Genomic DNA, 22,343 nt, shown 5'->3' with positions numbered 1-22,343 from the left:
TGTTACTCCCAAGACTGGTCTCCCAAGACTGCTCTGCTCTCCCTTTTGCAGCCTGCCCTGACCTTGGCATTTCCAGTGAGGACTGTCCCAGGCACCACTGGTCACAATACCCTTAGAAGCACAATGCGCGTATGTGCAGTTAGGTAAGTGGCTAGCCAGCTAGCTGCCAGAACGCTTGTAAACTGTGCTAAGTGGACCAATAGCAGATGAGGAAGAAACTAATACGTTCCACTGGCCAGGCCAGTAAGGTGCACAGTCTGAGCTAGGACTATACAAGCTCTGCTGGGAAAGCAAGTTTATAAATTGTTTGGGCCAACTGCCTTTTCTTCTCTTCCCCTGAAAACCCCCCAGAAACACCTAGAAAAGTAAACGCTAGCACAAATTAATGGAGTGAGCTCAAAGGGTCAGAAGTCTGGAAATTCCAAAAGTGACGTTTGCTCAATTATACTATCCTCTGCGCAACATGGCTAAGTAAAGTGTCCTATTCATCTTTGCTTATAAAATATGAAAGTTAGCCGTGGTTATTAATGGATACTGTAAAACAGACGGGATGTGCAATGCAGGCGAGTTAACACTGCAGCAGCAGCTTATGGGCCCCCTTTGGGGAAGCAGGGGCTGAGCACCTCCTGTGAGGTGCTGAATTGAATTAACTGGAAGCTGAGGGCTCTCGACACTTCACAAGAGGCACTTATGGCCAGATATTTGAAGGTATTTAGGCACCTAAATATAGAGAGACTCACCTAGTGGGACTTTTAAAGATGCCTATGCACTATCCTCAGTTACTTAGGCACCAAACTGCCACTGAAATCAATGGAAGTTAGATGCCTTAACACATCTGAAGATCTAGGCCAAAGTGCCTACCATTATATCTAGGCACCTAAACACCTTTAAACCTGAACCTTAGTACTTCACAGAATCAGTTCCTGACTTTGAAACTTCCCAACTTTGGAAAGCTTGATCTCACAAGCTTAATGTTGCAATAACACAAGTGTTGTACTTTGTAGTTGTAAAAGCCCTCTCAGATCACTGGATTGCACAGTGCCAATTCCAGGTTTAAACTTGTTATCTGTGTGGATTCACAAAGTTAATGTGAATAATAGATAAGGAAGCAAGTAATGCAAGGAGATAATTAGGATCTCTGGTAACATCAAGGAACACAAGAGCCTGATTCGGCAGCTGCTGCAAGCAGGGAACTCCGATTGACTTCTGAGTTGAATGCACGCAACAACTTCAAATACAATCAAGTCCACAGGAATATGGGAGTGGTTTGCCACTGGGACCATACTACTGCATATCAGTTATTTTAAATATTAAGTGTTTGTCAGTATGGTTGTTACATTACATTCCAGAATCCATTAAAAATCACTATCACTGTGATACCGAACCAATAATATTGTAACTATCGATGATTCTTCTATTTTGCAGTTACTAAAGTATCTATTTGCTGGACAGGTAATTTAGATCTGCAAAGCACTATTCATAGTATATTCTGTACTTTGCCTCTCTCAGGTCCCACAGGCATCCCTTCACCTATTTTTTGCATGCTGGTTTTTATCCTTGCATTATGATCAGCTCAATGTGAATGATCAGAAAACATTTGTACACACAATGACACATTAACACAGTGTAATAATTATATGTATACACACACACACACACAGACCTGTAGCATGTAAAATTCAAAACCTCAGCATATGTCCAAAAGAGTGAAAAACCTGCTTGAGCAATGCAATTACCAGTGTTCCTTCTTATAACATGACTTATGGATTAAAGTGCAACATTCCAGTGAAATTTAATGCTGCATTAGCTACTCACCTTTTGCATGATTCCCTTCTCATAATAATAGCGAAGTGAACGGCTAAGTTTATCATAGTTCATAGCTGGTCTGTTTTTCTGAATCCCCCAGCGACGAGCCACCTGCCACAGAAATGGATTAGCAGTGATCTGTTAAATGCATTTAACAAGCAGACCTTAGCATCAGATTATTTTTTTTAATACAAAAACAACCACTGCAGGTGGGAGGCATAAATAAAGGAGAAAAGGTTGGTGTGATATCTGAATTTCCTGTGTCCTAGCATGATTTTTAAACCATGCATGCAATCTTTTTACTATAACACGACAATAGGCCTCTTTATTTATCAATCTGGTGGCTTAATTAAAAAAATAAAATAAAAATGAAAAGAAATAAAGAGAAATACATTTGAAGAGTGGGTAGACTGAGCCTCCCAAAGACAAGGAGAAAATTCTTCTTTCACGCTACTTTGTAGATGAGCTTCCTGCTTTTCCTGCATCATTTTTATTATTGGAACGCTGTATATCACAAAACCTTTCCGCTTCAGTTCAGGAAGTCATACAGATTGCAGCTGTAACAGCCATAGTAGTGAGGCTATTAGAAGATGCAAGATAAAAAAAACCACCTTTCCCCATGTACATGCTACTATAGGTGAAGAAGGCAGAGAAACTAAAAAAAAAAAAAAACCCTATTCTGCTACTAGAGCTGGTTGGATAACCAGCGTGGCGAAAAACATAGATATCAAACATAGGCAGCTCAGACCACACCTTAGAAACCTGCCTGTTTGTTTATTTTTAGATGAATTGCAGACAACTCATGGAAAACTATGAAAGCTATTCTATGGAGAGTGATATGCCTGCTGCTGTCATCTTTATTTTTTGTCTGTCTTTATGCCTCTTGTTTTATTACCAGATGCACTTCCATGAAAGCAGGCTTTTTGTTACTCGTTCTCCACCTGAAGTCATAAGCCACTGTTTGTGAAATCACAATTACTTGCTGGACAGTTACTCCACATGAGGCATAAGAGCAGAGCCTCAGCACTTGCTGCTCTGGGGAGGAGGAGGAAGAGAGGAGAAGGGAGCATGGCCTTGGGGAAGGGGCTGGAATCAGGGCATACCCCCTCCAGCCCCTGCCATGAGCACCCCCAGCCCTCTGCCCACCCTGACCCCTGCACCCCCTCACACACCCCCAGCCTCCTGCACCCCCCTCACCCCCCCCAGCCCCTGCCCTGACTCCTGAACCCCGCTCACACAAACCCAGCCCCCTGCCCTGATCCCTTCCCCAGCGGTCCCCCCCACACCTTCCTTTTCGGCCCACAGCTGTTTCGGCGGGGCGGCACTGGGGAAGGAGGGTTTGTTTCCGTGGGGTAGGTGGCGCTGGGGGGGGGGGTGGGGGGGGTTGTTTCTGCGGGGCTGGGCGGCACTGGGGGGGGGGGGGCGTGTTTCAGCAGGGCCGGGGGGTTTCGGCCCTCAGCTGTTTTCTTTGGAGTAATATGGCCCTCGCCGCTTTACGAGTTGTGCAGGCCTGCTCTAGCTAGTGAAAAGAAAGTTTATTTATAAAATAGCCTATTAATTATTCCCGTTCCTTCTGTTCCACACATGATTGAAGCCCCCATTCAGCAAATTTTTATGCATGTGAGTAATGTTATATCCCTGACCAATCCTGATTTCAGTGGAACTATGCGTGTGCAGAAGCGTTCGCAGGATTGGAGCCTCAGCTGGTGGCACATGGGTTAGGATTTTCAAAGGCGTCTAACTCCTACTGAAACTGAATGTAAGTTTGGTGCCCATCTCCTTTAAGCTTCTTTGAAAATTCTAGCCAGAGACTTTGGACCTCCCAGGTTAAGGCCCAAGCCCTTTAAAGTTACCTTAGCGTTCTTAAATTCGAAGATACAGGGTTAATAACCTTGCATTTCATAAACACACAGGGGTGGGGGAACACATTTTCAAGACAGCTCAGCACCCAGTAGCTCCCATTATTTTCCATGTAACTCATCTGAAATTCTGGCCTCCAACTGTGAGTGCTGAGTAGTCTGAAATACGGCACTTAAGCTTCCATTTCTGTTAGTGATTGTCTGTGCATGATTAGTTGAATCAAGACACTTAAATTAATGTGCACCTATTCTAAACCTATCAGCACGTACAGTACCTGTCCTCTCTATATTCCCGAAGTAAAGTTTCAGAAGGAGAGGAATGCATCTCTCCAGAAAAGGAATACAATTCATTTGTATCATTTGTATCATAAATCTATTTTGAGACATGTTGTCCTTCAAATAGTAAACTTCCACACCCACCTCTTCTGGCTCAATCAGTTTGAATTCCATGCCTCGGCCAGTCCAAGCAATGAAGTGAGAGTTCGATGGGTCATCAAGAAGGGCTACCAAAAACTGCCAGAGCTGAAGTGAGCCCCGCCGCTGATATGTGGGTCCCTCACGGTACATCCCTGGCTCTTGTTTGATGTCACCTACACACACACAAAATAATGTCAAATATTCATCAGTGATCAGTTTGTTAGATGAAATGCCAAACCAACCAGTACAGTTCATAAAACTGTACAAAAAAAATTCTTATCACCTTACAAGTCTGCATAGACTACCTTCCCTTCTTCTTGCTGATTATATATAATACATTCATACAGGTAATTTACTAGCAAATTAAGACAAAAAAGTAGAGTACCTAAATTCAGTCACGCTTCATGTCAGTCTTTGTTGTTTTCATCTAACTCTGATATATGCAAATCTCACTTGCAAACAACATTTTGCAATACCCTATATCTGAAAGAGCATGAACTGTTTTTGTAAACAACTCTGATGCCTGAAGAATTTCATTTGTATACAATACTTTGCACAACTCCCATTTTGAAGATTTAATGTATGCTTCAGATAGCTGCAAAACCCCATTGACTAAAACTTCTTTTGCATGCAAATACTTCTAAGGGAAATTTGGCAGAGCATTTGACTTGGACTTAAACAGCATTGGCTTTATGTATAGGCATGCAAATCCTGCAGATATGTGAGTTCCTCTGTGGCATATTGGACTTGCATACAAGATGGTTCATCTTTAGCACGCTTTATATTTACTCATACCTACATATGAGATTAGCATTTCCCCTTGAAGAGCACTATGTTATTTTTGCTTAAAGTTCAGACCCAGGGAAATCTATCAAATAAACAATATTCTGCTAACTGCTCTGCACAAATTGCTAATGAAAAACTGTTACATCCATACTGTGTATTTGCTTGTTTTTAAATTGTATTTCTACTGAACAGCTCATCGAAACAACAGCTAAAAGGTCTGGGGCTAGAACAGAGATTTAGTTTCTGCTAATGATGACAGCAATCCTCGGTCTACTGGTAAAATTCTATTCCCCACTTCACCACCAGAACAGCAACTTTTCCCAAGCAGCCTGTCCTGGCTAGTGCTGTACGCAGCAGTGTTGTAGCCGTGTCTGTCCCAGGATATCAGAGAGACAAGGTGGGTGAAGTAAGACCTTTTATTGGACCAACTTCTGTTGGTGACAGAGACAAGCTCTTGAGTTACACAGAGCTCTTCTTCAGGTCTGGGAAAGGTACTAAAGGTGTCACAGCTAAATACAAGATGGAACAGTTTAGCATAAGTAGTTAGCACATACTCAAAGGGAACATTTAGGACACTGGATTTATGGTTTATTACAACGATCTGTAACCCACTAATTCCCCTTTTTGTTCAATGACTACAGGGGCATTAATGGGCCACTTCATGTTGAATGAAAAGGAGTACTTGTGGCACCTTAGAGACTAACCAATTGATTTGAGCATGAGCTTTCGTGAGCTACAGCTCACTTCATCGGATGCATTCAGTGAAGTGGGCTGTAGCTCACGAAAGCTTATGCTCAAATAAATTGGTTAGTCTCTAAGGTGCCACAAGTCCTCCTTTTCTTTTTGCGAATACAGACTAACATGGCTGCTACTCTGAAACCTGTCATTCATGTTGAATGGTTTCTTAGAATATGGGCTAACTACTTATGCCAAACTATCTGTTTGAACTTGTATTTAGCTGTGACACTCTTAGTACCTTTCTCAGACCTGAAGAAGAGCTCTGTGTAACTCAAAAGTTTATCTCCCTCAGCAACAGAAGTTGGTCCAATAAAAGGTATCACCTCACCCACCTTGTCTGGCTAGTGATGGAAGTCAGGATTTTACATTAACCAAAAGCATAAGGATAGCCTCCTTGCCAATACAGAAGGGCTCGATGTAGTCAAAAGAAAAAGAGTATTACAAATAGAATACATCCTTTTATAAAAAGGAAAGAAAACTAAGGCAATAGTTGGCAAAAACAAATTAAACAACCCCTGGCTCACTGATTTGTGTTAAATCCTGATCCTGTAACCACTTATTTTTCAAGGACAAGACTTTTCTAACTATAGTTGAGTAACATGTAAACAGCAAGTGCAGTATTCCTGAGGACCCGATTCTTAGTTAGCCTAAGCTGGCAGAGAGAGATCTACTGATTTCAACAGAAACAGCACAGAATCTGGCCCCAAAACTTGAGGCACATTGCTGGGTCTATCCCACTTTTACCCTATAGGCCACATCCAGCGAAGAGTCAATACCATTTTTAGAACGATGGGCGATTGTGCTCGTTTCTCTGCACCCACCACATTAGGAGTATGTACAAACACACAGATTCTTATTATACCTGAGCCTGATCTTGTGAAGAGCACTGCACTGTCCACCTACAGCAGCTTCCAGGCAGTGGCTTCTCTTGGAAGAGCATACGTTATTTCCAAAGATTTATTTTTTTGAAGCAATTTGCTCCACCTTTCGATTCTTATTTTTTTAACATAAAATGTGCAGCTGTTCAGGAATGAACTAGATGGATGTTGCTCCTACAGATCATTTTAACTTTACGAAGTAAAGAAACAGAGGGCCCAATCCTGCTCCCAGTGATGTAACCAGAAATTTGTCACCGGTGCCCCTGGAAGTAGGAGCAGACACATAATGTTTCTTGTTTAGAAATAAAGATCTGAGTTGATGTGCTAAATAAAAACACAATTAGCATATGTTCCATCACCCACAGTACAAGGATGACTGTGAGTAAAACCATTCCTTCTGCGAAAGCATCAACCCCGTAACGCTACCGTGCTGGATTTACCAATCATCAGAGCTTAGGTCTAATAGCACTCAGAATCCTCCATTTGCTTCTTGCTATTCCACAGCAGCTCTGATATGCTGGTGGCACCTCAGTTTCAAAGGTACGTAATTTTTCAGGTTGATTTTAATTTGAGCCCTCCCATTCATAAGCAGATGCAACCAGTGTTAGACATGCAAAGGTTTGATAACACGCACAGATGTCCTAGGGAAAAATTTGAGCTCTCCAAACTCCGTTAAGCAAGGTTCAGAGAGCCTTTCACAGTCAACTTATCAGAAGGACATCCCCTCAGTCCTGTGAAACAAGCAAAGATGGATATACAGAGACTAAGTCAAAACAGCAACTGCAGGAGAACCTCAGAGTTACGAACACCTCAGGAATGGAGGTTGCTCGTAACTCTGAACAAAACGTTATGGTTGGTCTGTCAAAAGTTTACAACTGAACATTGACTTAATACAGCTTTGAATACAGCATACTTTGGGTTCCAAATGAGGTGTGTGGTTGACTGGTCAGTTCATAACTCTGAGGTTGTCCTGTAAATCAATTAGCTGTTCAGTCTGCAAATCACTTAGCCAAAGTTGCAGACTATCACATACTGGGCCTAATTATGCCTTTGGTTACAATGGTACAGAACTATAGTAAATCAGAGTTGCTCCAGGAAATCCATATAGTGAGATGACTTTGGGCTATTTTATCTGACATGACCCCATTAGTCACCTTTGGAAAATGTTTGTTATACTGGCCAGTGCTATGAAAAGATAATTCTTTTGGTATGAAACCCTTTCAACAATTACCAAGTAGCACAATGTTTAATACAGACATCTCTCTAGACAAAAAAAGAAAAAAAATACATCAAAATCCGAATTGCTCTGTTGCACTTATGTTCAATAATTCAATTCTTCATGGACAATGAGACACAACAGGCTGCATTAGTCATCAGTAAATCCAGAGGAGCTGCTTTCTGTTCTGCTTTGTTAATTACAGGATCAGCTTTCAATAAATCTCTAATAACAAGCTGTATGTGATCATCAGTGCAATGGAAATCCTCCTATTACTTCTCAGCACAGCCAGAACTGTGCTCCTCTAACATATCTCTGGATACAGAATCTCTCACTAGCAAAAATAGACTAACATCCTATTGAAAGGAGACTTTGGTTTCAAGAGGCAAAGGTCAGCTTTGGTTGGGTGCACTGCAAATGGTGTGTTAAGGAATCTTAAATTGGAATGTTACTGACCTTTTTGATCAACAACTCCCTTTCCAACTCTCCACACCGGGGGTGGGGTTGTGGGGGGGGGGGGGGGGGAGGAAACAGAAATATGGAATACATACCATCAAACTTCTCCGGAACAACACAAGTGTCATCGTAAAACTGTCTAGGTCCCTTTTCATACATACAACCTGTAAATTGAAGAGAAGAGTTTATTTGCTAGATGTATGAGTAATGAAGGGAGAAAACACATTGTATACTGTCTTAAAATATGTGTTAAAGCAGAAGACTGGGAAGCAAAATATCTGTCTTTTCCTGGTAATTTCTTCTAGTTCTGGACTACTTTCATTACATGTATGAAATGCCTTTACTACGCACTAACAAGCTTCATTTTGACAAAGGCGCCAAAGCTGCACCTAGAAGTCAGAAGTCTGCCACTTTAAAATTTTACCAGGCAGGGTGCAGGGGGGCAAATTTATGAGAAGTGCCCATTCAATAGCTAGTGCCACTGGAAAGAATGTTGAGCAAGACCACCTTTCAGCTGCTTGTATCCTAGCTAACCTTTGGTACTAGTCCAGGTTGCAATGTTTTTGCACATCAAAAACACAGGGATAGAGCAGGGGGAAGCAGAGGATGGAGTTTTCCAAGCAGGACAATAATTCGTCGTGTGATCTTCAAATTTCTCCACTAAAAAAAATCCCAAAAGTTTCTCTTGTACAAAAGTGACATAAAAAATAGAAAACTTAACTTCTGTTCTGTTTGGGTGAGCCAGGAAGCCTTCTTGCCTCATGTAAATGGAATGGCAGCTAGGCACTTCTGAAAGAAGAAGACGACAACGCTAGTCAAAAGATTGTCTGGAATTGAAAGTGCGCAGGTTATCAATGAGACAGGCTACAGACAGAAGAGTAACAGAAAGGGACATAAGTCACAGTGAGGGGGAACCTGTCAACACATAGTTAGCATTTCAGAGCAGCATGCACAAAGCATGGCAAAAAAGAAAACCATATTGCGTGGAACATTGATCTTGTCTAACACAGGCACTTGAACTCAAATTTTTATCATAATTAACCTTGTTAAAGGTCAACTCCCAGGACAATCACACTTCAGTGTGATTACAGACCAAAATACACAAGTCAGAATTAATTTTTTAAACCCCACACTTATGCATCTAGGTCTTTTGGTAACCAAACTGACATAGCAATGATTTTGAAATCAATAGCTTGCCAATCATAGCAGAGACTAATAAACCACAAAATATGGCATAATTACCACAGGGAATGCCGGGCTTCTGAGCCTGGGTTCCAAGATCTGAAAGTTTAAAGGCATTTTCTCTAATTGTTAAGACACTTTAAAACACATTTAAGGAATTCAGTGGCATTGATTACCATTTTTTACAGCACTGTGCACTTTTAAGGCAATATAAATGCATATAGAGTTTATAATTTCTATTGTCTACGTTGCCAATGTTTCTTTAAGCATGGAAGAGGAAAGAGAAAACCAAACAATACTAATTAAAATGGTATGCTCCGTGCAGGCACCCATCTTTGTACTTCCCCCTCACCTGACTCTATCCCTAGTTATACCCCATGCAAACAAAACCGGACCACAAATGGTTGCCCTTCTAGTCCATTTTTTTAACCTGCCTATTGAATACCGAGAGTCTACTTGATCTTGTGATAAACTCCTACCCTAATCCATGCAATCTTATAACACATCACTCTGGAAGAGATGCAAAGAGAGGTCAGGAGAGAGGGACATTATTCTTCTAACATTGTCTACAAACTCTTTTCAGAATGCAATTCTAAATTTCACTGCTCACTGACTGGTGATGAGTATCAAGGGCTTGGCAGGATAAGAAAATGAGGTTTTACACTGAATTCCCACAGCAAGCACAGCACAGGATAGTAATAAGTTTCCTCTAACTGTCTGAAAGCCCCTCCCTCCTTTATTACTTGTTTTCCCTATCAAGCATTCAGTACTTGTCTCCTTGGGCTCTAGTATTTCAAGCATCTTTTACAACTATGCTAAGTAATCACAGGAATCAGTGATTCAATGTTCAGACAGGTCAAGTGTAATTTTGTACACCAGAAGTCAAAGCTGCAAGCAGTGGTTCACAAGCAAAGAATCACTCGGGTTACCAAACAGATTAGATTGTAAGAGAACGGAAAACGAATCTATGTAAAAGGAGGAAGCTTGAGAATTGAAACAGACATTTTCTATTTTAGGTAAAAATTCACTAATATTGGCAGCAAAACCTATTTGCAACTCATGATGCTGGCTCTTGCAAAATAATCAAACTGACAGCACAAGGGAGCTATGCATGTATCTATCGATACAGTTGTGTTTTTAGCCAACCTGGGTAATATCTCTTGTGCACCAAAGTCAATTATAATTAACATCTGGAGACTTTTTTTTTTTTTAAAGACAAGTCTTGTTTGTACCAACATTGTTTAAATGCAACCGAACCCTAAGATTAAATACTCCGTAGAGGACTGAAAAATATAGCAGAGAAGAGTCTATTCCTCACAAAGTAACTAAAGTCTTGTTATTCTAAAGTGCTATCAGTTAATTTATGACTATCAGAGTGGGTCAGACTCTAATCAAATTGTAGAAACATTTCCAAAGTGATTATTCAATCAAATGACTAACATGGTTAATTAGGAGCCATAAACATTGCTCTGAAGTTCATCAAAGTAATGACTTGCCCAGAAAAATTACTCCTAATTAAATTGCCTGCTGCTTTCATTTCAACCTTATCTAATAAAAAGTCCAACCAATGAAATTTAACATTGCAGTTTTAAATTGTACTAAATGCTTAACTAAGGCCCAGAAGTATTTTAACTAGCTAAGCGGAGTTACTTCAAAAGCAAACATTTTAGAGCAGAAATTGCAGAGCAATTGTGTATTTTCTTCTTGTTAAATTATGGTCTCAAGAAGATAAACGCAATAGCGCAAAGGCATGGAGCTACTTTCAGGGCACACTGCAAGTAGCTGAGGTGAACTGGTTGTATCACCTTCAGATCTTTTAGTGGATTATAGTAATTAAATAAATATGCCTGGCTTTTGGATATGCAACACACATATGGCACATTCTTAGCTCACATTATAAAGTTATATCACCTTACGAAGGGCAGAGTCCAGCGAAAAAGTAAGGATGCATAAGGAGTGCTATTAATCTGGAACATCTGAGGTCACGCTGGTCTCCCTTAACCCTAAGAGCAATTGAGTAGTCATCTTAAAATTGTGAAACTGGACTTATTTCATATTGTCCTGACACCTTTCCCCCGCAGTAAGTGTTATTTTAAAATATATAATCCAGAGACTGCAGCAATGCCTGCTCTTCGGGGCATGCCAAGGAGGAACTTGATGAAGTATGCTGTGCTTTCATCAAGAAGTACAAAGTAAGAGCCCAATCTTCCTCCCACTGAAAACAACGAAATCAACTACTAACTCCAGTGGGAGCAAGGTCATGTCCTAACTGAGCAGCTCATACTGGATTCTGGATTCTATACTCGAATAGGGCATAAGATTAGACCCTCCTGTTTAGCACAACTCTCATATTAATATACTGCAACCTGAGGGACTGTCACAGACACAAGGGGAGTGACTCAGCGCTCTTGAAGTCCACTGCTCAGACCATGACTCTGACTGAGATGAGGAGAGCAAGGGCTACTTGCCCCCAATACTCCCTGTTGTGAAGAAGTAGGCAGAGTAGGAAGCATTCTAGCTCCACCCTCTCCCGCAGAGTAGTTGGCCTGCTGTACAGGGGATTGTAAAGTTTACCATGAGAAAGGATGAAGTAACTTCTCCCTCCCCCAGAGCAAGGGGGAAGCAGAGGAGGAACTGGGAATTCGAATCACAATTCATTCTCAGGTCTCCTCCTGGCACACTGCAGCTCCACAGCACCCCTTGCTCAGGGCAGGCTGCAAAGCTGCAATCTAGCCCCAAATGATTATTACTACCTATCCCAGAATAAATGGATTTCTGGGACAAAATGATAGTTCTATTAGAAACGTGAGGTTCCAGCTTTCCTGGAAGAAATACTCTGCGCTGAGCTCCATTGCTCTAAAAGGGTCAGACCGTCTGGCTCACACCTGTTTACAACCCATGGCAGATAGGGGCCTGGTGACAACGATAACACAGCAGGGATTAAATTCTGTACAAAAAACACAAAGCAAGGAAGCACGGATGTGATTCTGCCCCCAGTGGCAGTCACTTATATTGAGCCTGCAAACAAGTCTCTCGCTTTGATCAATAGACCTCATCCACAGACAAAACCTGTTTTCTTCCTTAAAGACAGAAAATAAAATGATAGTATTGGCATTGGGACCATGCTCTTGTCTTCCTGTTTACTTGCCTAGTTCTTCTCTCACTTACCCTCTGGGACTGAATAGGATACTATTATAAGAATAGGTTTCAGAGTAGCAGCCGTGTTAGTCTGTATCCGCAAAAAGAAAAGGAGGACTTGTGGCCCCTTAGATAAATTTGTTAGGCTCTAAGGTGCCACAAGTACTCCTTTTATTGTAAAAATGGAAGCGAATCACTAGAATTTCAAGGGGTTTGGCTAGAGAAACAGCCAATCATTTAACTTGACCTGACAGCATTTCCTTCTGAACTGTCCTTTTGGTCCTTAAAATAAATATAAATCCATCAGCCCCTCAAAAGAAGGGCTGTGATGTAGGTCAAATCCCAGGCTTCCATGACAGGGGCTCAATACACCAAATCCGTAGCTGTATTTGGTTTCACAAGTACACACACACACTCTGTCTCTCTGCTCCGCCTGCCGTTCTTATAAGTGGGCAAGACAGAAAAAAAATCAATAGAATCCTGTTCACTTTTTCTTTTCTAGGCTCAAGAGCCAACTTAAGTTTTTAAAGAAAATGTTAAAAGTTAGGACAGGTTATATTTTAGGACTCCCAACCTCAACAACGTCTCATTTTAATAAAATAATAACGTACAGTATATGTATATAGCATTTATCATCTCTACTGAACCAGGAGCACTTAAAATTTAAATTAATATACTGCCTATGCACCAAGGTCATTACATCCACCACTAAAATGCAACCAGCTCCAGGATGGAAAGTAACATCTGTTTAATACAGCAACTTAACCCAACTATTTATCCAGAGTGTGAGGCGAAGAAGAATACAGTAATCAGCTGAAACCACAAGGGGAATTTTTAGGTAGGCAGCAGGGTGGATTTGATTTAAATCACTAGTCAGGAAGACTCGATTTAATAATGTTTTTCTACATAAAAGTGCATTCTTGTTGGTTGTTATAACCTTAATACATATTCTTCACAACTCAGAGATAGATGTAGGTTTCATTTTTAGAAGGTACACACTATACATTTTTAAACAGTAATTTATTTGGAAAATTTTTCAGATTCGTTTTACAGCTATATCAGAAAATGAATGAGTGTTTGGTTATTTCATTTACCAAAGGTAATTGAAGTAGATATTTATGAAGTCATTGGGAGGTGAACTATCTCCAGTTCAACAGGTTAATCATTAATACGTGGAGGATTTTCTTGCCACGCTGTATTAGGAGGAGAACATCACCAGACAGACATTTAAATTGTTTTATTTAACTAAAACAACAACGTTAAGTATTCTGGATTTTTTTCTCCAACGGCAAACATATAATATTTTAACAAAACAAGCATATGTCCCTCGCTTCTCACATTTTCTCCAGACTTCTTCTCCTTGTACAGATCTACTACGCCCCCAACAAACTTCTATTCATGAACTTTTTGAAACTTTGCACTTTTAGAGAGGTAAGGCATTGACTCTGTGTACACAAATTTGCAGAGGGACAACAGAGTTGAGGTCTGTTATTTCTCATCTCTATATATTATTTATTTGTTTAAAAACATTTTTGCTGTTAACAAGCATGTTACCTCTGGAGACACAAATCCATAGTTTGAGAAGTGCAAAACTAAGGATCTCTGATAGTATCTTCTAGACCAGGGGTCGGCCACCTTTCAGAAGTGGTGTGAGGAATCTTCATTTATTCACTTTAATTTAAGGTTTCGCCTGCCAGTAATACATTTTAACATTTTTTAGAAGGTCTCTCTGTAAGTGTATATATTATATAACTAAACTATTGTCATATGTAAAGTAAACAAGGTTTTCAAAATATTTAAGAAGCTTCATTTAAAATTAAATTAAAATGCTGATCTTACACCGCCGGCCCGCTCAGCCCGCTGCCAGCCTGGGGTTCCATTCACCTAGGCTGGCAGCAGGCTGAGCAGGGCTTGTGGCTGGGGCCCCGGCTGGCAAGGGGCTGGCAGCCAGAACCCCAGACCGGCAGTGGGCTGAGTGGGGCTGATGGCCGGGACCCCAGACCGGCAGTGGGCTGAGTGGCTCAGCCTGCTGCCACTCAGCCCGCTGCTGGTCTGAGGTTCCGTCCGCCGGCTCCTGCCAGCCAGGGTCCCGGCTGTCGGCCCCACTCAGCCCACTGCCCATCTGGGATCCCAGCCTTGCCCACATAGAGAGGGTACCTACCTCCTCCCTGGTTCTAGCCCATTCTCTTCCTCTCTCTCTCTGCACTGAGCTGAGGGTGGGAGTCCACTGAGCACAGGGCTGGGGGTGAAGGAGCAGGCCAGGAGCTAGAATGAGGGAGGGGGCTCAGGGTTGGGGCAGGAGGTTTTGTGTGTGGAGTGCTTACCTGGTCAGCTCCCATTTGGTGCGAGGGGTGCAGGTAGGAATGTGGGGGGGGGAGGGTGCAGGAGCTCCCGTTTGGTGCTCACGGTGGGGGTGGGAATGTGGGGGGTGTAAAAGTCAGGGCACGGGGTGTGGGGGGGCTGGGTATGTGTGGAGGTGCATGAGTCAGGGCAGGGGGCTGGGTGTGTGTGAGGAGGGTGCAGGAGTCAGGGCATGGGGGGCTGGATATGTGGGGGGGGTGCTGGAGTCAAGGCTGGAGTCGTGGGGGTGCAGGGGTCAGGGCAGAGGGCTGGGAGTGTGTGAGGAGGGTGCAGGAGTCAGGGCAGAGGGCGTATGAGAGGGGTGGTGGAGTCAGGGCATGGGGTGTGGGGGCTGGGTATGTGTGAGGGGTGCTGGAGTCAGGGCTGGGGTTGTGGGGGTGCAGGGCAGAGGGCTGGGAGTGTGTGAGGAGGGTGCAGGAGTCAGGGCAGAGGGCGTATGAGAGGGGTGGTGGAGTCAGGGCATGGGGTGTGGGGGCTGGGTATGTGTGGGGGGTGCTGGAGTCAGGGCTGGGGCGTGTGGGGGTGCAGAGATCAGGGCAGAGGGCTGGGTGTGTGTGAGGGGGGTGCAGGGATCACGGCAGAGGGCTGGGGGTGTGGGCTGGGGTCGCTGGGGTGCTCCCAGACCCCTGCCCAGAGCGGCTCACGACAGGGGGCTAAAGGGGATATGCCCTGATTCCACCCCTCTTCCCCAAGGCCCCGTCTCCACCTCTTCTCCGTCTCCTCCCCGGAGCATGAGAGCGCTCCGGCTCCGCTTCTCCGCCTCCCTCGCAAGGGCCATCAGCTGATTGGTGGCAGGGAGGGAGAGGAGGAGGGGCAGGCACGCAACACAGCGGGGGGAAGTGGGGAGCTTGCCTGCCCTGCAGCAGCAGCCAGCAGGACCAAGCTTCTTCACCCTGCCCCCGCGCCGGGGGTGTGTGGAGAAGAGCGGGCCAGGGTGGGCAGGATTTTTAATGGCACGCTGCTGCCTGTCGGGGTCCTGGCTTGGGTTTGGCAGCGGGCGCTGAGCGGGGCCGGCAGCTAGGACCCGGCAGGCACCAGTGTGCCATTAAAAATCGGCTGGTGTGCCGTCTTTGGCACGTGTGCCATAGGTTGCCGACCCCTGTTCTAGACTGAGCACTGAGTCCCCATTGGCTAGATAGAAAGATTAACCTAAATAATCTATACAGAAACCTGTCGAACCCCACAAGATTGGGTCCCTAGACCATGAACTATTGGAACTCATTTACAAAACTTTTCATTAACATTACATGACTATACTGTCTCATACTATAGAATTAAAATTTATAATCCCTATTGCATGATGAGATATCTTTGAGCTATACTGTATTTTAATTAAAACTATCTTTACATAGGTTTTTTTCCTCAAAAAGCATTTAATCAAAAAAATCCAATTTAATTTAAAAAAAATCCGATTTTTAAAATTTTTATCCACCTTGGTAGGCAGAATGCAACGATTCCAGCTGCAATACAGCTACATCACCTCTTGCTTTTTGGGGCCTTCACATACCACAAGTGTGTAGGGCTTCAGTGTTACATCTCATCAGATGGACAGCACTTCCAGAGTGCTGTTTAAGGGACAGATTCTGGAAACAGATATACACATGTGGACCCCAACTCTTGCTGCCCAGCAGTAAAGATCCTTGCACACAGATCTGTTTGAGGATCAGCTGCTAACATCTTACTTACTGTGGGATTTGTTACAGCCTTGAATGGGGCCAGGATTCAACCCAAAATGTAGACATGTTACAGTTCAGACAAATGCCTGATGTTGTCTCTAAAATCTTCATTTAAAATGACATAGATTGCTTTCATCTGACAATTCTACTACAGCGCTTCAACCCGATGTTGTTTGGTTTGGGCAAAAAAAATTGCACAAGAGAACAAAGTAATTTCGTTAAATGAGAGCCTCTGCATTTCTAGTAGCATTGTTATATATCAAATAAGTGCTGTATTTGCTCCACCAAAAAAAATCTAATTTCAGAATTTATGGTGACTCACTGTTACAGTATTGTTTATAATGCAATTTAGTTTTCTGGACAATGAAGACACACGAAGTGGAAAACATAATGAATAATTTTTTCATTCTTCATTAGACAGGTGGTAATAGCGGAGTAAGCTCTTCCTCCCCACCCCAGTCTGTAGCTTATCTGTCCAGGGATCTCACTTATATCCTGATCCTGCAAACACCTGCGCACAAGCCCATAACATTCAATGGGACTACTCTCATGCACAAAGCTAAGCACACAGGCAAGTGTTTGCAGGGTGCCACCACGGTGCTATGAATAGGAGCAGGGATAGCAAGACTTAAATCTGCGTGCAGAGCTCACAGGATCCTGTTTCAGGAAGGATCAAAGAAAGGCTCATTTCTCCTTCATTTTCCAAGGCTCTACATTTGAATTATTCATTATTTTCCACTTGCATCCCAGTATTACAGAAACACTGTTATGACACACACAAAAATCTTCCTAAAAGGTAGCCATGGCAAAGATTAATTCTTATCTATAACCCCTGACATAAACCTACCAGCTAGAATCAGATTTAGTCCAAGTAGTTTACACCTAAGCAAAAATAGTTAAAAAAACAAACTCTAAATAAACATCTTCCTTCCCCTCTGAAATGCAGCAACTTTGGTTTCTATAGTGAAACGGGACTTCACTATGACAACATCATGACATCTGGTCTCTGCAAATACATTTTTAAGACAACAGTCTGCCAGGGCAACATGTAACTTTATACATCAGAACAGAAAACAAAGGCTCTGATATTAAAATCAGAATTTAAATTCCACATAGATCCGGTCTTTGAAGGATACTTTAAAATCAGATATTCATTTCCATCACTTTCATTAACTTTAAAATTTGTTTTGAGTTTAAGCATAACTTTCCCTTTAAATTCAACGAAAAAGCAAAACGGATTTTTTCTCTCTTTCCTTTTTTTTTGGTGAGCTTACTGCAAAAAATGTCTGTGTTGCTTTTTCTCCCCCGCCTGGTTCCCTGCCTGTAAAATCTAAGTTGGACAAACACTGCATGGCTGAAGTGACATATTTGAATGGAATTCAGACCAACCAGTTCCTGTTTATGTTTCTGATTTGAGAATGTAGCCTTCTCATTCACTATACATTAGAAACACACCAAGGCCATAAATGGTGTCAGGTTACATGCAGGCAGGGCCAATGAGCATTAATCATTACTTCAAGTCAACTGGCAAAAGCAGCAGCTGATGGAACACTACACTCTTTAGTTCTATATAAATGAACATTCCAGGGTTTGTTTTTTTTTCCCCCTTCAGCATCCATTTTATGAATGAAACTTCAGGCTGTACAGAGTCCATTCATATAAAAGCTGCGCTCACAGGGTTCAGCCCCGAGGGATCAATTGGTCTTGGGTAAGGCTGATGTGATTGGTTTAAGACAGGCTTCAGCCTTCCATTACTGATTTAAAATGCAGCCTGTGTCCATCTGACCTGCGTTAATGCACAAAGAGTAAATCCAGACTGTACTCTCAATTCTCAAATCAAATCATTAGCCAGTGCCACTTACTGTAACTGTAGATTTAGAGGATATTTATCCATTTCTTTGAAAAACAGCAGCCAGAGGACAACTTTTTAGATTTTTGTTGTCTGCTTTGAAATGAAAAAATACACATTTGATATTTTGCTGTACACAGGAGAGAAATATGTTGCTGAGATTTACCTTATTTTATGAAGAAAGAGTAGGAATAACTTAGTAAGATTAGCTCCTAGCTTTTTAAAGACAGAAATAGCAAATATTTAGAGGAAAATAGCTACCCAGAAAGCAAGTGAGACAGTAAATCTGCTGCTTTAACAATGACCTCTCAACAAGTCCAAGTATTTCCTGCACCTCAATTAGGTCATCACATTAGTTTCCACTGTTGTACACATCTGACTGAGGATATGTGCACTCATTGTTTTAGGAGCAAGTTCTACACAGAGCATTTAAGCAGGAGAATGAAACCCAAGCTCATTTACTTAAGCAACACAGCAAAGACAAGCTCCTGAAGCAAGAGTGTCAGGTATTTCAACCATGGTCATGTATTCCAGGAAGACACTGGGGAGAAAAAAGCAGCAATGCTGGAAAATATATCGGGTGAAATCCTGGTGGCAAAACTCCACCGGGGCCAGCGTTTCACCCGGAGCCATGGTCGTGAACTGAACATTATATATGTTGTTGCACAACAGTACGGTGATTAGAAAGGACATAATTTTGAGCTGCACATTCAGAAGCATTACATCACATTCTAGGAAAGTATTAGTTCCACTTTATGGAACACTGGTGAGACTATGCAGAAAATATTGCACAGAGTTGTGAGCAGCATAATAACAGAAGGAGGGAAATCACAGCATATTTGAGGAAAAGCAGGATTAAGAGCTAGAGGATTTATAAGGCAAGATTTCAACAACTAGACACACAGACAGACTAGGAGAATACATGCAAACTGCCTACAAAGACTTAGAGGTGGTATGTTAATACCAAGGAATTGTTTAGTATGATTCAAGGAGGTGTAACTTGGAGCAATGGAATGAAACTGAACAAAAGAAAATTTAAGCCCATTATTAAGAAATATTTATTAACTGTGAAGTCTGTTAGACTATGGAATAATCTCTTAAGGGAATGAAAACAATAGTAGTAATAATATTTAACACTTATATAGTTAGGCTTGGCAGAATTCAATTTTTATTTTTTTATAATTTTGATGGATAGTATCAATATTTATTTTTAAACATTTTCCCCCGATTTTTATCCATTTAAATTTTCACAGTGGTGGGAAAATATGAAGGTGGGGTGTGGCAATGGAGATGGGGGGCGGGGTGTGTGTGTGTCAGATAATAAATTATTTAATGACAGTAAACAACATTTACTATCATTAAGATTCAAAATACTTAAGATTCAAAAAGTTAAAGCTTTTGATTTAATTGGGGATCGGTCCTGCTTTGAGCAGGGGTTGGACTAGATGACCTCCTGAGGTCCCTTCCAACCCTGATATCCTATGATTCTATGATAAAACCATTAAAACACAAACTGCCAACATCACATGTCAGAATATACACAGTAAATATCCTCAAATCAAAGTCTAATAAGTGCTCCAAAAGCACTTCTTTTACTTCACCTATCTGTAAATTTAGATGATTATTGATGGAAATCAACAATATAATTTAGGGAAGTAGTAGAAATCCCAACAGTTGTGCCACTTAAAAACTAGTCTGCACAAAGCAATGGAGAATATCTTGTAGGGAACAATCCTGCACTGGCTTAGATTGACAATTGGATTTCTCTCCTTCGCTTCTGTCTTCATCTCCAAAGTGTTCACAGACCAAAATCTAACCCAATTTAAAAAACAACCATACAGTAGAAACACATAAAATTATTATTTCTTCCCCAAATAAGTTAAAAAAAAACCTAGACAAATAAAATAAGCCCCCAACAAATACATTTTGCTTCAAAATTTAATTCAGCATCTCTACCAGTGTGGCTCAGCAGACCTCCAAATTTAAACAATGTCACCAGCCCTCTCCCCTTCCCCAGTGATGGCCACAAATGCTGAACAAAGCATGGGAAGGAATCTTTTTCGTTTCACTCACATTGACCTAAGTCTTTTAAAAATGACAATGACACTTAAACACTATTTGGGGGGACGGGGAGGGTGTCTAAAAGGTTTTATTTTGTTCCCATTCTATCTTTAAACACACACATATAACACTAGCCTGGCACAAAAAACTAAGTTAAAAGAACATTAAGGTTATAAAGTCAAGCACTCAAAAAGTTAGGACATGTCAGAATTAAGGTTGCCCCTTCTGCCCTGCTACCTCCACCCTGTCCCTATCCCACTCCTATCTCTGACCAGCCGCTGGCTCTTTGTCTCAATCCCATTCTCCTCATCTAGCCAATCTCAGTCTCCAATCCTCAAGCTTCTCATCTCAGTCCCATTCCCTCCCTTCTCCAGACACTCATCCAATCCATCTCTCTCCCCTACAATGGCTTCCAGTTCCCCGCCACCCACAACCCCACTTCCTGTCCCCATTGGCTCCCAGTCCCAATCTCCCTCTCCAGGATACTCATCCAATCTCTGCCTCTCCATGGCTCCTTGTCCCAGTTCTTTGCCCAGCCAGTCCCTCTTCTCCCCCTACAGCCTCATCAGCTCTGTCTCCCCTACTCCTCTCACCTCTTTGCCTCAACGCATTGGTTCTCACTCCCCATCTCTTTGCTCAGCCAGTCCCAGTCTCCCTCAGGCTTCCAGACACAGTCACTGCCCCTGACTTGGACATCTAGTCCCAGTCCCCTAGCCCACCCAATCCATCCCCACTCCACATCCCAGTCCCTGTCTCTTACTGCTTCCTTAACCCAATCATCTCCCTATCCTATTCATAGAGGTCATAGACTATCAGAGTTGGAAGGACCCTCAGGAGGTCATCTAGTCCTATTCTCCGCCCTCTCCCCCCCTCGGTCACACACACTTTGCAGGTCCAGCTCTTATCCCCTCTGTGTATGAATCAGACAGCTTCCTCCTCCACACTGCCTGGGCCCATAGGAGTCATTGAGAGCACATGAAAGATAGGTTCCCTGCTCTCAGTTCCAGTACTTGCACCCAACCTGGCCAACAGCAGCCCAGCGCTGCAAGTGCAGGGTTGCTCCAGGCTGCTGCATGCCCAGTGCTAACAAAATCTTTGGGGAATTTAAGTGCTAAAATCTAAGATGTCTCCATTGAGATATAAACTGTGGTTTTTCAAAAGCTTATAACGTGGCCAGCTTTGGGCATATTTTCACATGGATGGCAAAGGCACATCTGTGACTCAAAGGCCACCCCTGACAAATTGAAACTCCTTGCTCCATAGCATGGAAGCACTAGAGCTTTTCAAATAAACGACTGCCAGATTTTTTTTTAACATGGCCAAAACAATGTATTTTTCACTAGCTTTCTCTCTCAGAAATGGTGGAACTGTTTTAGCTGAAAATTTCAGCTGTTTTAGCTGAAACATTCAGCCTTAGGAAGACACCCGGTATTGAAAATTGCAACCCAGTTAAAGTTTGGCAAAGCTATGGAGAAATAAAGACATTGTCTTATAAGGGTAAGTGTCAGGCAACCTTAATAAGAATACATTTTGTATGGCATCAGCATAGCAGGCAGCATGACAGAATGAACCGTGCTCATACTTATTTGTTTTCTTTGAATAATTCACTGGGAGTAGAAGGGGAAATTTATATTATTTTGGAATTGTAAAAGGAATCATTTTAAAAGCAGATATTTAATACTGCACACATACTTAGGCACAATTGTGGTCATATTCAGTGTACCTCCTGGTATACCACTTAGGCTGTGCTGTTGTCATATTTCATAAGATAAGAACAGGGTCATGCCCTGATGGAAACTACCTAGAAATAATTAGGCCAAGTTTTCAAAAAACGGACATCGGCTGCTAGACTCCTCCATCTATATTTGAGTACTTATATACATGCTTGGTTTTAAAAAGGGACAAGCACACAGCAGAACC

General features: G+C 42.2%; 1 protein-coding gene across 3 annotated transcripts in view; it reads right to left on the bottom strand.

The window, feature by feature from the left end:
- ETV1 (ETS variant transcription factor 1) overlaps nt 1-22,343 on the bottom strand; it is a 74,553-nt gene that overhangs the window by 4,944 nt on the left and 47,266 nt on the right. For all 3 annotated transcript variants that reach the window (XM_074945834.1, XM_074945835.1, XM_074945836.1), the window contains 4 exons: nt 8,879-8,945; nt 8,252-8,322; nt 4,086-4,255; nt 1,816-1,917 (listed from right to left, as the gene is read on the bottom strand). In XM_074945834.1, coding sequence (XP_074801935.1) covers nt 1,816-1,917; nt 4,086-4,255; nt 8,252-8,322; nt 8,879-8,945 — 410 coding nt within the window. The remainder of the gene's footprint in view (nt 1-1,815; nt 1,918-4,085; nt 4,256-8,251; nt 8,323-8,878; nt 8,946-22,343) is intronic.

This window comes from Natator depressus, chromosome 2 (genome assembly GCF_965152275.1).
Source record: "Natator depressus isolate rNatDep1 chromosome 2, rNatDep2.hap1, whole genome shotgun sequence".
Taxonomy (NCBI): domain Eukaryota; kingdom Metazoa; phylum Chordata; order Testudines; family Cheloniidae; genus Natator; species Natator depressus.
The sequence above is the reverse complement of the archived record's forward strand: the minus strand, read 5'-3'. Positions and strand labels throughout refer to the sequence as shown.